The following is a 15,990-nucleotide window of genomic DNA, read 5'->3' on the forward strand; positions in this document are numbered from 1 at the left end:
TGGGAAAAAACATTCTGCTTTCATCCCAAGTATTGTAATTAATGAAGTCATGCATCCTTATTTAGACAGCTGCCCTCCCTGACTCTATCTGGTATTTTTCTTTTGCTAGGCTGTAAGATTTAGATGCAATGTGTTTGGAAGTAATTTAGATTTATATTTTTGTTTAAATTAAATCTATTTTTTTCATTAGACTCATTGCCTGGAGTTCTGTCTGATGCTGTCTTAGCAGTTGTTATTGCTTACTGTTTGCTCCGTTCATATCCTGAAATAAACCCTGCACCTCAGGCAGAATGTGAGGAAACCTGGGAATATTATATGCCTGTATTTTGTCAGATATATGCTGATAAACAGTTGAAGGATATCAGACAGGACTCTGGATGGTTGTACTGCCCTTAGATCAGCAAAGGCTTTGTTAGCTGCTATTTTGACTCTACAGCTTTGTGTCAGGGTGCCTTCGGCTCCCAGCTCACCTGCCCTGAGGGAACAGTGCTGCTCCCTGATGCTTTGCTCCCGAATTCAGAGTGCCTGAAAACGCAGGTTCACTTTAGAAAAGCGATCTTGTCATGCTACAGTTGCTGCTGGTTGGCTTTTATAAAGCAACATTTATATTTGCATTTCAGAGGAAATTTGGGTACAACATTCAGTCAGACTGGTGTCACCCATAGTCCCCATTTAAATCCTACAGCCCAGCTCCTGCGAGGCCTGCCTCCACGGCGGTTATTTAGGTGTAGTTTCATGGCCGGGTTACGCCACTTTGTATTTGCATTGCTGCTAAAGAGGGCTCCTGCCCTCCTCCTCTGCCACACACCACTGCTCCCTCAGCTCACATCATGATCTCACAGAAGACGAGCTGATTAAAAGTGTGAAGAGTTCCTGGGTGAGCAGCGAGCTGATGTGAACCACAGGCAGTCACGCAGCTGCACGGGTCTGGCACAAGAAGGGGGACAGGAGCCTGTACCTGAGTGCGTGAGAAGTGGACTGTCTCTTGTTCACTGCATTAGGGATAGTGTGAAGCCACATATTTGAGGTCAAGTTATACCAGACGGCTGAGTCAATCTGTCAAAAAGAAGATTTCTTACTTCCCCTTCCCATCTCACTCCTACTCTCCTTCCTCACGCACAGCACTTCCCCCACCGTTCACTCCTGGGGCTTGATTCACTAACTTGGCACAAAACCAGCCATTTAGTCTGGTCTTCTGCTGGACTGGTGAATTGATTTGGCTTACAGCTGGGTCTAGCAAGCACCAGAGACAACAAAAGGTGACAGAAGTGGGAGTGAAGTTGCCCCTTGTAGTATCCACACGTTATTAACCCAACTTCAGATGCCTCTTATGCCTTTGGAGAAGCTGCAGGCAACACTGAGCTCCTGCTTCCTTTCCCTGCACTCTGCCCTAAGTTCCTGATCCCCTCCTTCCATTGGAACATATCTATTGGGGTATGGGTTTAAGTTTTTTTGGCTGAGTTACCTTTCTGACCAGCTCACCGAGGCATCAGAGCTGGCACAAGAGAAGCAGCAGGAAGCAGAGTGAGATGCGGCAGATGCAGGATTACCCCTTCCAGCAACAGTGACCTGTTCTGTTGGCTGATATGATCTTGTCCCACCACACCAACATGAAGGCCAGGATGGAGAGCACAATCCTCCTCCCACAAATCCATAACCATCACATCATCACTGAGATTACAGCGGTTCTGAGAACACGTTAGGCAACCACCTTATTCACCAACCAAATGCTCTATAATGTCACTGCAGGCAGAAAAGGTAAATAAATAATTGCAATTATGCAATTAATACTCCCAGAACAATTCAACACAGCTGCTGACCATCTTCCTATGACAGCTTTTGCTGTCATTGAGTTACTCACTGAGTGGGTGCATCCAGGCCAGCTGAGCTTGTGGCTGACTAATCTTACTTCCTCCTCCTAACCCCCCTTTGCAATCTTATAAAAGTCTCACTGCAATTACAACTCTATTTCAAACCCCAGATGCTTTATTTTGCATAAAAGAATTTTTATATTTTTGTCAAGTATTGTAGAAAGTCTGCAAAAAAACAGATGTGTGTACGGATGCTTACAGAATGAATTCTCACAGTAACATCTAGATTTTATATTAAAAATGTTCTTCAGTAAATCCCAGAATATTTTACAAGAGTTATTATGATTATGTACAAGTGGGGAAACTGAGGCACGGAAGTGCAGTGTTTTTCACTTCGCACTAATTGTAAGAGGCACTGGACAATTTCTGCATGATTGTAACTGGCGGTACTGGGTGAAATTGTACTGAGAGGAGAAAAAAAACCCACTAGCTATGTGTTTTACCAACTTAGGACATCAGAATGGGATGCTGTGAGTAGGAGCCTTCACTGTGGCAAATAACTTTTGATTATTTTTTTGTTTTGTTTTCATTAAGTGGCTGCTTGAATAGAGGCATAATATGGCTTACTTGAACTACAGTAGTCAACAGGACTGCATATGACCACTACAGGCACTTTAATTTTGTCATCTGTTATTTACAGTCACGGCTTGACTCCTTACCAGTAACCGGATGGACCAGTGATGAGATGGTGTGAGATCTGCTAGAATGAAGATAGCCTATTGATGTAGGCGTTGGTGTTTACTCTGGGTGTTTACAGATTGACTTAAAACATAGAAATCTGTCTGGCTACAGCATAACTTGAGAAGATTTGAGAATTAAGACCATAACTAAACTAAACTGTCTCATTAGAAATTTGTATCCTAAATTTATAGAACAATCTTACAAAGATTAAGATACACTATTTCAGGCATGAAAGTTTGTCCATCTCCATTGTGAAGAAACCATCTTTGCAATAAAGCAAACCTATCCATTCACAAATTCAGTTCCACTTCTAGGTATGATTGTGTAGTACCTTTTCTACTCCAAATTTAATGGAAACAAAGGAAACTGAATGCTTATTCCTGGAAGATTTTGAAACATTGGTTTCTATGAAAAAATAAATATTTATTATGTTCATTTTGCTAATAAGCAGCCTGAATGATTTTACTGAGAAACAATTTCCTATATATGCTGCTGCAGCAAAGGAGCTAGAACAGCCAAGTCCCCGTTTTCCATTTCTTACAAGGGGGGCAGGGTGCGTGTGTGCAACTACCTACACAAAACCCATGCCGATCCACATGCCAGCTCTGATTTATAAATTTGTTCTTCTAAAACAGAGCCAACCAGCGTAGTCCTACCCTCATTACTACACAGCATTTGTTGACTAGTTACAGGGCAACTGTTTTATTAGTTAGAGTATTTCCTGGAGAAGTTTGTAACTGATTCTTTGAGTAAAAACAGATGATGGTTTTTCTTCAGTGAGAGAGCAACCTAGAAACAAAACTTTCCAGGTTTTCAAAGACACGAATTCACAGAGGTCTGCAACTCATCGCCATTAGTGCCTCCACGGTATCCCCGCAGTTAATGGCGAGAACAACCTCCTTTCTGTTGAGCCGATACAGAGCGAGCAGCTCTCCTCTTTGCTGCCTACAACCTGCTGAAGCAAGCAAGGCGGTTGGCAGTTATTAATAACCCCATCTCCAGACATGCTGGAGAAGTGTGTAGGCACGCTTCTGAGCTGTCCTTAAGCAATTCCCGTCTCCCTACCAGAAAGTTGTAATCCGTCAGAACATGCTTCTAAGAATAGACTCGCAGAATATTATGTGTCAGGGAGGGGGCAGACCTCATCTACTGTCTCCTAAAAATTCTTTTTATAGAAACCGTCTAAAAATAGCCTGGAAGCTTAACAGGGGATGTGGTTTAGTTTTTAAAAAATAAAACTAAAGTTCTGCAGTACCTTCAATTGCAACCTTTTAGAATCAGGATTTAAGTTACAAGATTTGCCATTACAGCGATGTTTTAAAAGCACACATTTCCAGAATAAAATCATTACAGAAATACTCACAGATTACCTCTAATTTAAAACTAATTATACAAAAATGAGGAAACCTGAAAAATCTAGTGAAGGCTGTTTTGTGAATCAAGATTCCAGAGGGCTGTCAAGTGTTCCCTGTGAGTTCACACAAGGAACAGAAGATTGCTAGCAATTTCTGATGAGCTTTGCAAGCAATACTCTGTTGCAGTGATGTGAAAGAAAAGACTAAAGATGTGGTAGCACCAGGCAACAGGTACCAGTAATCCTCCCAGTGGCTGCCCTCCTGTCTGGAATCAGAAATTTCCCCCCCAGAGACCCGTGTAGCATTTGCTACATGGAAAAAAAATTACAATAATTGAAAACAAACAGTACAGACTGGCAGGTGGTACAACATTTATTTATAAAACAAACAAAACCCCAAACAACTTCAGAAAGATCTTTTGCTGTTCTTTACAGTGTCATTGATGAATTAGCTCCTTAGCTGTTCACAACTGAATACCACCAGCCTATAAAATCCCACCATTAGAAGACTTGTTGGTCACATTCATCAGTAACATCAGAAACTCTACTTTTTCAAACTTGTGTCTGAGGAGAGAGCACGCATACCTGTATGTGTCTGTAAGCAGTCCTCAGAAAATACATATGGCACTGAAGAATAAAAAAACTGTCTTGATAAAAGCAAATAAATTGATAAAGGAAACAGCAATGTAGGAGCACCACAGAAGGCTTATACTGCATTGATGACTAATATACTCAAGCATATCAAGATCTAGTATTTTTTATGGAGAAGGCAATTTTCTAAGGGGCTAGTGAGAGTTTTTAAAAATTGATTTTTCTAACAGATGCTGCTCAATATAGAGAAGATAAGTTATAAAAAAAAAAGGAAGTGTCTTACACTGGAGAAAACAGCAGGTGTGATTTGCAGTGGTCTCCAGCTGGGAAGGGAGTTAATTTCAAGGTTTCCACTGGACAGCAAAGGATTTTTGTCTCTTGCGTGGATGAACAATATCCTTTTGAAAAGGCAGCTAAGAATCAGAGATGTCAACCACAGTCATCATCATCACTGAGTTTAGGCAATCTTTTAAAGAAGCTATGGCAACTAAGTCATGAGCACAGTCAAGGTAGGTCAGAGAAGCCTTCATTTTACTTAATATTTCCTAGAAAACTAGAACAAGACCTAATGTGCTTGTGTCACAGGTTCACACACAGACACGTAGCACACGTGACAGCATTCTGTGCTAAGGGACCGCAGCAAGGAGCATTCGCATACAGGTGTATCACACTGCAGCCCGCCGGGAGAAAGGCCGGAATCCCGAGCAGCAGTTCCCCCATTGCCACAATCTGCTCCTGGTCGTAAACTCGGCAAGACTCACTTTAAAGTAACTCTGTTTATCCTCACTATGCCTATAGACAAGACATTTCTCAAGCTCGCTCCTTAAATGCAGTTTCAGTCCTTCCTTTCAATATCCAGACCACACTTGTTTCAGACAGTTTATAACCTTTTATTTATTTTTGTCAACACTGTCCTTGAGCTTAAAATCCTCAACGTGTTTTCCTTGTCCATCAGTATAACCACTATCTCGCTTGTATTCAGCTTCAAAAGGCTGTTCTTCATCCATGAGCTGACCTCATTCTAGTACAAGGATTTCCTTGTGGGAGTCACAAGCAGAAGATATGTACAACTGTGTTGTTCCTGTTTGGTGCTTGAGCCCAGCTCTGGCCCCTCTGTAGCTGCACGCAGAAACTTGATGGGAACGATGGAAAGAGCTGATCTCCACAAACGTGGAGGACTCTTGTAATGGGGATGTGGTCTCCCACCTTGGTTGCATCTCTCCAAGTAGTACGTAAGACATTTTGGCCCAGCTCTGCCCCCTCTCTCTATGGCTTACTGAATCTAATAATGCAAGAACACCCAGGGTGGATCTCTTCCATCTTCCACTGTCAGGAAAAACATCCAAAAAGAAACGTTTGCCAGTGCTAATGGAAATCATCAGCTCTTGATTAGTGATCTCTGGCTACACTTCTGCTACACTTCTGCAAATTATGTGTAACTCCTACTCTGCAGCTACAGAACAAAGTTAGACATTGCTTAAATTGTGAGGCTGCTACTGACACCTACATGAAATTGCTGTACCAAAGCCAATGACCAGAAGAGACGCTATAGTTTGAAGATATCCAGCAGAGGTTGCAGCCTTTTCAGGAGGAATTATCCAAGACTCTCCAAAAGAGTAATTCTGTGAAAGGAACTGAGACACAGTCAGCGGATGTGACCTAGAGATGCTTTGTGGGCACGTGAAAGCTTATGGTGCTAGAGCCATTTCAGGTACTAGAGCAGCAGGTCAGATAATTGACTTCTGTCTCTATTTCTTGTGTATTATCAATGTTGTATAAATATACCATTGTCTTTGAAATGCTTTATGACTCAATCTCCAAAAGAAGCAAAGCAAGTAGCCCCAGAGCAGCAGCATGCCTGGGGCATTCAGGTGGGTTCTCTGCATGCCTTAAATACCCGAAATGTGCAACCAGTTCAGTAGAAAAAAGCATCAGCAGCACCAGTTGTTGCAGAATCTAGTTGGTGTGCATAAACCCCAGCTTTCCCCATGAAAAGATATTGCAGGTACTGTGAAGGTTTGGCAGGCCGAACTGAGCCAGCTGCTGCAGCCGTTGTGTAATTTAACCTGGAAAGCAAGTGGGCTATGCTCACAAGCTTGTGAAATAACCAGTAATGTTAGAAGTGTCCCTTCGCACTATAAGGATTAGACGGGCAATTTTGCAGGGGAGGTGGAACTAGACGATCTTTAGGGTCCCCTCCAACCCGACCCGTTCTGAGATTCTGTGCCCAGAAACGTCCCCCCCGGACGGGCAGGTGCTGCTGCCCACTGCGGGCTATTTCGCGCCCTCTCCCCCGGTGGAACAGCTGCTGCCAACGCCGGGGTGCCCCAATGCCCCCTTCCCTCCCCCCTGCCCCCGCTGCGGGTGCCCGAGCAGCTCGCAGCCCCCCGAAACCCGCCCCGGGACCGCCGGGGAGCACCAAGGGCGGGGACGAGCGGTGGGTGTCTGCCCGCTCCCCCCTGACCCAGCCCTGCCGGCCACCCCTACGGCCGAAGGGCAGCTCGCCACCGCCGCAGCCCTGTTTCGAAGCGTCTCAGAGTTTGTTGCCGAGGCTGGGGCGCTGCTAGGCAGGGAGGGAGGGAGGGAGGTGGCCGCAGGGCACCCCGCCCGGGGTAGGCCCCATCCGCCGGCCCGCCCGCACTACGCCTCCCGGCGTGCCACGGAGTGAGCTGCCGGCGGAACCGGAATCGTCTTCCGTGCTGGTTCCGGTGCTGTGGCTGTCGGCGGGCTGCTGAGGGGACGCGGCGGCGGCGGCGTCTGCACAGGTAACTGCTGCGCCGTCGCGGCTGGAGGCAGGCAGGCAGGCTGGCAGGGGTCCCCTCCTGGCTGGGGTCCCCTCCTGGCTGGGGTTGCTGGGGCCGCCTGTTGTGTCTGCGTCGGGAAAGCGCTCGTCTCCGCGGGCCGCCGGCGAGGGCAGGGCCGCCTCGCCTGAGGGTCGCGATCTGCAGCGCTGCCCCCTTCGTTTTTGTAGTTAGTGACAAAGCGTGCCCGGCTGATGGAGGGGAACCGCCAGGTAGGCCTCCGAAACGGGCCGTAGGAAGAGGGGGTAATATTTAAGGTATTCTGAATGGTGTTTCATAGTTTTCAGATGGATGAAACCAATTGCGTCTAGACAGTTTATTAACTACAGCAGATGTTATTTATAAGTATTTCTATTTTTATACTGGGCGATGATATTTACATCGTGAACTCTGAAAGCATGTTTCAGCAATATTTCTGTGGAGTGTGCAGAAGGAAGGATGCAGAACTTAGGTGGGTGAGTACCAGTAGAAAAACTGTGAGAAGACCCAAGCTTGGAAACTTTTTTAAAGTTAATAACATACCTTCAAAGAGTACTTTCACTAAATAGTCTTGTACCACATTTTACTATTAAGGAGGCAGGTGCCAGTATCTTAACGTCTACATTTGTAAACAACTGACAGATAATGAGGATTGTACTGCACAAATTTTATTTGTCTTTAAGATATTCAAGAAATTAAATTGTCAGTCTTTTATACCCCGAACAATTATAAAACTGTTTTTTTTCAGAGAGTGTTCTGCAGAAAAAAAGGATACAGTGTCCATTTGAGTTCTACCTTGTCCAGGACTGGTTTCCTGTCTGCTATCAGCATGGCAACATCGCTTAGAAGTGTGTGGTCCGGTTTCCTTCGGATGTGTTCAGTAGCAACCTGTAAGCAGGCCCCACTGCAGAGTAAGTAGTGATGAAATTGTAGAAGTCCTATATTAAAATTTGTTCTTTCAGAGCCTCTTTCCTGTACTGTTTAAAGTAATGGAAGCATGGAAGTGAATTTGTATTTGAACAGAATCAAGTCTTACATTTCATGTTCTCTGCTAATAACTAAAGCATATCCTGATTTGTTTGTTTGTTTTCTTTTAATGCTTCCATGCCCCACATATGATGCTCCTTTAATTTATTAATTAGCTCGTAAATACCAATTCCCTTACCACTGATTATATTTGAAGATTTAAATTTATTTTTTTCAGACTTACAAACAGCGGTGAGAAAAGGCTGCGGTAAAATCTCATTACTTAACGTAAACAGACAACAAGTGAAAACAGGCAATGTTATTTCTTAGATTTTTTTTTTGGTCCGTGTTTTAGATGTCAATAGAAAGATGTAGGGGAGATAGTAAAGGTGGTAGAAAAGTCAGGAATTGAGAAAATATGATGGACATGTTACATTTTAGAGGTTAGTGGGCAAGTAGGGGGAACAAATACAAACTATTTGCAGTAATATTTTACCAGAACTCAACTTCTTAATAACTAAGAATGGTTTAATTGGAAAAACTGAATCATGGAAGTGCTAACAGAAATTCTAAATTTAAGAATTTTAGATATAAAATACATATTTAAATATATTAGCTATATTTAGATTTAAATTTTAGAATTTTACATGTAAAATATTTCTGAGAGGAAAATAGCTACACAAAAGTTTCTTCTTAGTTCTTTCAGCTGTCCTAGTTTTGACACACTGGATGCTCTCCCCCTTCATTATGAACAGCCAAGAAGAATTCTAGTTGTATTAAAACTAAAGATGGTCTACACAAAATGACATGTCAGAAAAAAGCTGAAACCTTTTTATGACTTATTTGAAAACAGAAGGCTCAGAACGTGCTATGACTTAGTTCTTGTGATTGTAATTCAGTTCTTCAAGTGGTAGATGAATAGAATAGACTATTTCAGTTGGAAATCTGAATCCCTGTTCAGCCAAGCTGGTCTTCTGCCCTGTTTGATTGATTTACAACACAGTGGAACTGCCTGCTCCTGTGCTTCTAAAGGGTGGCTCTTAAAGACTGACCAGCACTTGTGGACTCCTAAGCCCCTAAAAGCAAGTTCCCAGGGTACTCAGGTAAACAGCTCCCTGAATAGCATAAAGTTTACTTTCCTGAAGTCCAGGGGAGCAACCCTGCTGTCTTTTTTTTCTCACTGAAAATTTAAAACTCAATTATTTCATGACTGTTGTGGCCAAGACAGTCACCTACCATCACATCCCTCACGAGTCCTTCTGTATTCACAAATGCCAAGTCTAGGAGGACGTCTTTCCTAGTCGGCTCACCGAGTAGCTATGACAATAAGTTATCTCCTACAAACTTCAAGAATTTCCAAGACCTGCTCATCACAGCAGGATGATATTCCCAGTTGATGTTTGGGAAGTTGAAATCTCCCATAAGGACAAGGGCTACCGATACAGAAATTTTTCCTAATTGCTTATAGAATAAGTCATCAGTGCTTACATCCTGGCTGGGCGACTGGTAGTAGACACCCACTACAACTCCTTTGTTTTCTGTTCCCCTAACCCTCAACCACATCATCGCTAACTGCAAGGGCTGTGCAACCAAACCTCTCCCTTATGTATAGTGGGACACCTCCACCTGCCCTGCCTAGCCCTCCTGAACAGCCTGTAGCCTCCATCCCAGCACTCCAGTCGTGGGACTCATTCAACCAAGTCTCACTAGCACCAATGATACTGTAGCTCTGGGAGGTGACCAAGACTTCCAGTTCATCCTATTTGTTTCTCATACTGCATGTGTTGCTGTACAAGCATTTCAGATATGCTCCTGAACCCTCCGTGCTCAATGTTCCCACTAGCATTGCCACCCCCTGGTGATGCCATGCCAACCCTTGGCTTACCTGCTGCAATCCTGGTCGTATCTCCCTGCCCCATCAGTTCTAGTTTAAAGCTCTCTCGATCAGTCCTGCCAGTTTACACCCAAAGATGTGTTTTCCCCACTGGGACACGTGGATCCCATCAGGCCCCACTGTGGGGGGTTTCACTGGGCTCAGAAACTTACATGTGGATTTTTGTCAGGTTCCAGCAGTAAAGGAGGGGGTTTGCCAGTAGAAGTCAACTGCAGACACCTCCCAGGCTCACCTTAGGCATGCATACCTACATGGTTGTGGAAGGCAAGATGCCTATGGTATGGTTCCTATATAAGGAACTGTTACTGTTTAACACCTTATGTTAAAAGGTCTTTTCCAACCTAAATGATTCTATGAAAAAATGGGAATGGAACCATGGGAAAACTCAGTTGGAAGGGACTTTGGGTGGTCTGTGGTCCAAACTCCTGCTGAAAGCAGGCTCAGCTCTGCAATTACACCAGGTTGCTCAGGGCTTTGTCCAGCTGGGTCTTTGAACTCTCCAAGGCCAGAGACTGCACAGCCCTGCCTGGGCCCCAGTCCCGCTGGTTGGCTGTCCTCACGAGGAAAATGTTCCTCTGCATATCCAGTCAGAGCCTCTCGTTTCAACATACAGGTGTCGTTTCATGTCCTCCCACTGTGCACTGCTGTGAACATACTGGCTCCCTCTCCTCAGTAACCCCCATCCTCATGCATAGTCGCTGGGGGCTGCTGCTGATCTCCCCAAAATTGTCTCTGTTCCAGGCTGAGGCAGCTCTGGCCCCTCAGCCTCTCCCCACAGGGCAGGTGCTGCGGTGCCTGACCATCTTGGCCGGCCTTTGCTGAACTCATTCTAGTTAATCTTTTATTAAAGGGCTCCAAACTGGCCATATTATCTAGATGTGGTCTAACAGGTGCTGAGGGAGATAATCCCTTCTCTCAGCCCACTTAGGACAGTCGCAGATGCTGTTGTCCTTCGTTACTACTTGTAATTGCTTTCCTTGGAGCAACAGGAACCTGGGGCAAGGGGTAAAGTTCTGTAGTGTTACAGCAGCGAAGATGTTACCGTTTTGTGTTTTGTATAACATATATAGCAGCTGCGAGCGAAGTACAAATTTGTGTTTTATAATAAATACTGCTATGAATGAAATTATGATCTTCCCTCTAAGTCATAAGGTAATGTTCTTTGCATATATAAATAATATGCTCTAATGGTGAAACCTATAGGTATTTCGTTCATACTGTGATTTTTCTTAGGAAAACAATACAATTGGAAAGGTAAATGTAGGCCTTACCTACCTAGATATTGTACTTTTTGATTGCACTAGAAACCTGTGTAGTAAAGGGAACTTCTATTCAGACAGTATTTGGGTTTTGTTAATCTAAATCTGACTATGATTATAATCCCTGATTAAGACTTAGAACTGAATGAAAATGTAAACATTCTTAAATTTGGCATGGCTCTGTTTGTTTTTACGTTAATGTTCTTTACGTGTTTGGGTTTGTTTTTTTTCAGATGGAGCTGTGTATCATGCTTGCCATAAATCTACATACTCGGTTCTCCCTGAAGACTACAATTGGTACTTAAACGTGCTTTGATGTGTGGCCTTTTCATGTGACATTTATTCCAGGGCTACTTTCTCTGTCGTGAAGTTGTCATATAATGGCAAATTATCAAATACATCTTCTGCCAGTTGTGGATATATGTAACAAAGTGAAGTACTGCTTCTGATTGTAATGATTGTGAAGTTAGTATTTCAAAAAATAAGCATAATGAAAAATCATGCAGCACTCATACCAAATGTGGTGATGACCCCAGTACCCCTGCAGTTTTGTCTGTGGAACAGCAAAAAGTAGCTAAGAGCAGTCATTTTCACTGGCGCTTGTTAAGACAGAGTCCAAGTATTTTTGTGCTGCTGCATGGGAAATTTGATTAGAAACTGGAAAAGATGATACAAATCTAGTGAGAAACAGAGCATCCGTGTCATACAAAGTTTTAGGAAGGTAATGTGTCATGGAAGTTAATAAGGAAGGAAGGTGAGAAGAGAGTCATATTCCCTCAAGGAACCTCTCAGTAGGATTTTTTGCTCATCATGCTCATCATCTTTTACCAAATATACAAGTTGGAACCCCAAACACAGCTTTGTTTTCTGTTCTTTCTTGTGTAGGTGCCATATTTCTTATAAAGGCATGATGTCCTAGGTATCTCTGATGATCGTTACCCCCATGTGTTGCTACAGTTTTATATGTAATTATTCAAAGTGTTAAAGATTCCCTCCCTCCCCCGTATTTCCAGCTATCTTTAATATTTTATTTTAGCTCTTTTTTCCTCTCCATCCAAAAAAGAAACATGAAGATGGCTGGGGGGGGGAGGAAGAGGAAGTTCAGATCAAGTATTTGTGACCCTTATTTTATAAGGGGCTTTTTTAATAGAAGATTCTTAAGAATTCATAAATGCAAGGTCAAATCTGGTTTTCTTTGGGACTTGGGCTGTTCAGTTGCTCAGCATTTCTGAAAAAAAGGGATATATTTGAGTGTTAACTTTTATTTTATAGCAAAGTGGAGCTTGCAGTGACATCAGATTTGAAGACAATCGTCTGCTACCACCCTTCGCTTGAGATTCCATATGAGCATACAAAGGTATGTACACATTTTTATTTCTTACTCATGTAAAGGCATAAGTAGTTCATAATTTTGAGTCTTTCGGACTTTTTTTTAATTTAAAATACTGAGGTACTTTTTATTACGTGATCAGCATGTCTGTGAAGTAAGTAAATGATGAATATAGCTGCTGCCATGAGCAAGACCTCATTCTTAGATGAACTGAGGGAAAGTTGCAGAGTAAGAATTGCTCAGATATCACAGCATATAGTAACTCAAAATGAAATGAGGCACTCAAACACTTGTGCACTACAGAGAAAACTAGTATCTGTCTACGAGTGTACTCCTCAGAGAGGATGTTCAAAGTGCAGGTTATAGTTCACACTCCCAACTGGGTACAGATGCAGCAGTCTGGGCAAGAGGATATAAAGAACTGCTGCTGCTGCTCTTTTCAACTCGAGCTTTAAATTCCATTCAGCACTCTGGGTGCATAAACACCACAAAAAAATACAAATATTGAATTTTTATCTATCAGTAGTACTTTCAATGTGTTCTTCACACTGACAAAAGTAAGTCTAGATAAACTTTTTTAGTGTACGCTTCCTGTTTAAATTTTCAGGTCTCACGTGCTAGTAAAATACTCCAAATAGTAGCTACCTTGCTGGAGTACCCAATGTGAAAATTCTTCATTGAAAACTTAAAACATGCCGGCAAGTTACATATCAGTATTTTTAAATCTATCACTTGCATGTCTCTCAGGAAAAACGGGTGTAAAAGACTAAAACAAGGAAAAATATTTTTAACGGTGCTAGTAGTTAGGTTTTGGGTTGAGAACAAATGTCTCTGTCTTAGCAGATCCACAAATAATTAGGAAGTGACATTCTTCTCCAAGGTACAAATCACCTAAAAGCTTTTTTAGCGATGATGATGATCACCATGAATAAATTTCTAAATAGGAATAATATGAGTACTTCTGTATTAGTAGAACTGAAGCTTTGATTCAGCTAGTGAATTGTAAGGACGAGATCAGCAATAATGATGACAGCAGTGCAGATTTTAGGGGTAGGGTAATCAGCTCTAGCACCTGTGGTAATTGGATGTTTCTGGATAGCTGTTCCACACTGATGTAGTTTTGTTCGAGGTGGGGGGCAGTAAACAGCCTTTAAAATTACAAGTATTCTTCTGTATTCCTTTGGTTTCAGCTGTTGAGAGTAAATTGTCATGCTATCTATGTGGTTTGGCTTTTTGTTTTTCTCAAAAAAAAAAAAAGGAGAAAAATAAAATGTGTACACTACTGTTTTTATAGCCCATACCACGGCCAGATCCAGTGAATAATAAAGAAGAAACCCTTGATCAAGTTTTGAAGTCTAGATTGAATAAGAAAGAGCTAAAGAACAATACAGGTCCTACAATTGAAGAGCTCAGCAAAATGTTTTACACAACAAAACATCGCTGGTATCCTGTGGGACAGTAAGTATTTTCAATGTTTATTCCTTTGGGATGTAAAAGGAGATACAGAAATAATATAAAGACTAGATTCAACCTAGGATAAGTCATGTGAGAGCAGATACTGTTAGGACATGGGCTACTACATAAAATCTTAAATGCAGTGTTGTGTAAACGGAAGACTGTATTTCGTAAGGGTTTTTAAACACTGGCCCTTTGGTAGCCTTTGCAACTTTTTTTTTTTTTTTTTTTTTTTGTAAAATATGTCACAGAGTAGGAATTTTTCATACCATTTAGTTAGCTACTGGTTCAGGTGATTTATTAAAGTTGCATAAGTGAAGTCAGCATAAGACAATTAGTATGTAAAATACCCTAATGGACATAACAAAATACAGCTTGGAAACGTGCATTGTCTATTCCTTAAAAACTTTTCAGACAAAAACTGAGTGGGATGAGTCTCGGACTTAGGAATAGTAGAGGGTTTTCATGTGAAATGGTGAAAAGCGCACCTTGGTGTGCTTTGTACTCAGAAAGCCAGGAGGAGGAGAGGTGCAAATATGCATGATTGAGCTTAAAGAGGAACTTAGACATTCAGATATACCACTGGAAACAAATGGCATTCTACTTTGTCACTTTAATGAGCACCAAACAGGATATTAATTGTTTTAGGGTGGACAATTAAGAGGAAAGTAGGGATCGTTTTTGTTGTGAAGCATTTTCTTTTTAGTTTGTCTGCAAAATATTACACTATTTAACGTACAGTCTGGCATAACTCCTTTAAACATCAAGTCTCTTTGTTCTGTAGCAATCATTTTAGCCATAGGAAAAGCTGACCATGTAATAAAATTAACTTTACACAAAGCATTAAGAATAAACAGCAGCCTTTGTACCTATTCAGCTGTAGAACTGATTGGACTATTGCGTGCTTGTAGCAGATGTAGCAATAGAAATGAGTAGCGTTACGTAACTCCATGAACAACGGAGTTGACATCTAATGAACGGTGATGGGTTGTGGTTGTGTATCTTGTGTTTTACTTACTTGTGTAACCTCCAGACCACTCTCTGGCGGGGGGAAATATCAGAAGAATCAAAGACTGTCCAAAGCTTCCATTCACTGCAGCCTTTTTTTCTTCCAGGTATCATAGAAGACGCAAGAATCCTAATCCTCCTAAAGACAGATAATTAAGATAACTTCTTGATCATCAGTGCTTTGCTATTAATCTGTACTGGAAATAAAAATTACAGAAAGTGAGGTGTTTGGCAATTCTGTGTGAGTGCTGTAACGAAAACATGCATAACTAAATTTGACTGTTATTTCCTACTTCAGCTAGTTTGACAGAAAACCAGCAGAACTGCACCACTGAAACAAGGATCCGGTGAAGGCTTTTGTACGCGTGCGGTCAGCAAATGTGTGACTCGTAGAACTGTGCGTAGCAGGTGATGGAGCACTCCGATTAAACTCGGTCAGAGGCTTATGGTTGGTAAAGTGAATGCATATTAGAATGTCAAAATGGGAAGTTTAGAACTGGACACGTTAGGGTTCAGTGTTATTTTGAGGGGTTTTTTTTTTTGGTTTTTTTTAGAAATCTAGTAACTGAAATGCAGGTCAGCTTGAATACTGAGGTATCAGTGAAATAGTATTGATGAAAAGTATTATATGAGGTATTTATGAAAACAGTAACATAGTTTTGCTGCTTCTATTATGCTTTTAAGATATCTGATTCCATGTTTAATACTACATCAGCCAAGTGATTGTATGTAAGGCTATTTTCACGTACTGAAAACTGGCCAACTTGGTTAAATTGTGGCTTCCAAGGCATAGTAACTCAC

At 42.0% G+C, this 15,990-nt stretch overlaps 1 protein-coding gene across 2 annotated transcripts; it reads left to right on the forward strand.

Moving 5' to 3' along the window:
- The first annotated feature begins 7,202 nt into the window (after positions 1-7,202).
- On the forward strand, positions 7,203-15,412 carry MRPL42 (mitochondrial ribosomal protein L42). 2 transcript variants are annotated; one of them, XM_075748589.1, is made up of 6 exons: positions 7,203-7,510; positions 8,026-8,188; positions 11,630-11,693; positions 12,669-12,753; positions 14,021-14,184; positions 15,297-15,412. In XM_075748589.1, the coding sequence occupies exons 1-6, from the start codon at positions 7,493-7,495 to the stop codon at positions 15,340-15,342; spliced, it is 540 nt and encodes a 179-aa protein (XP_075604704.1). In that variant the 5' UTR covers positions 7,203-7,492; the 3' UTR covers positions 15,343-15,412. The 2 variants fall into 2 exon arrangements, with proteins under 2 accessions (XP_075604704.1, XP_075604693.1); XM_075748578.1 differs by lacking the exon at positions 7,203-7,510 and adding an exon at positions 7,682-7,753.
- The last annotated feature ends 578 nt before the right edge of the window (positions 15,413-15,990 follow it).

The sequence above is a fragment of the Balearica regulorum genome, chromosome 1 (genome assembly GCF_011004875.1).
Source record: "Balearica regulorum gibbericeps isolate bBalReg1 chromosome 1, bBalReg1.pri, whole genome shotgun sequence".
Taxonomy (NCBI): domain Eukaryota; kingdom Metazoa; phylum Chordata; class Aves; order Gruiformes; family Gruidae; genus Balearica; species Balearica regulorum.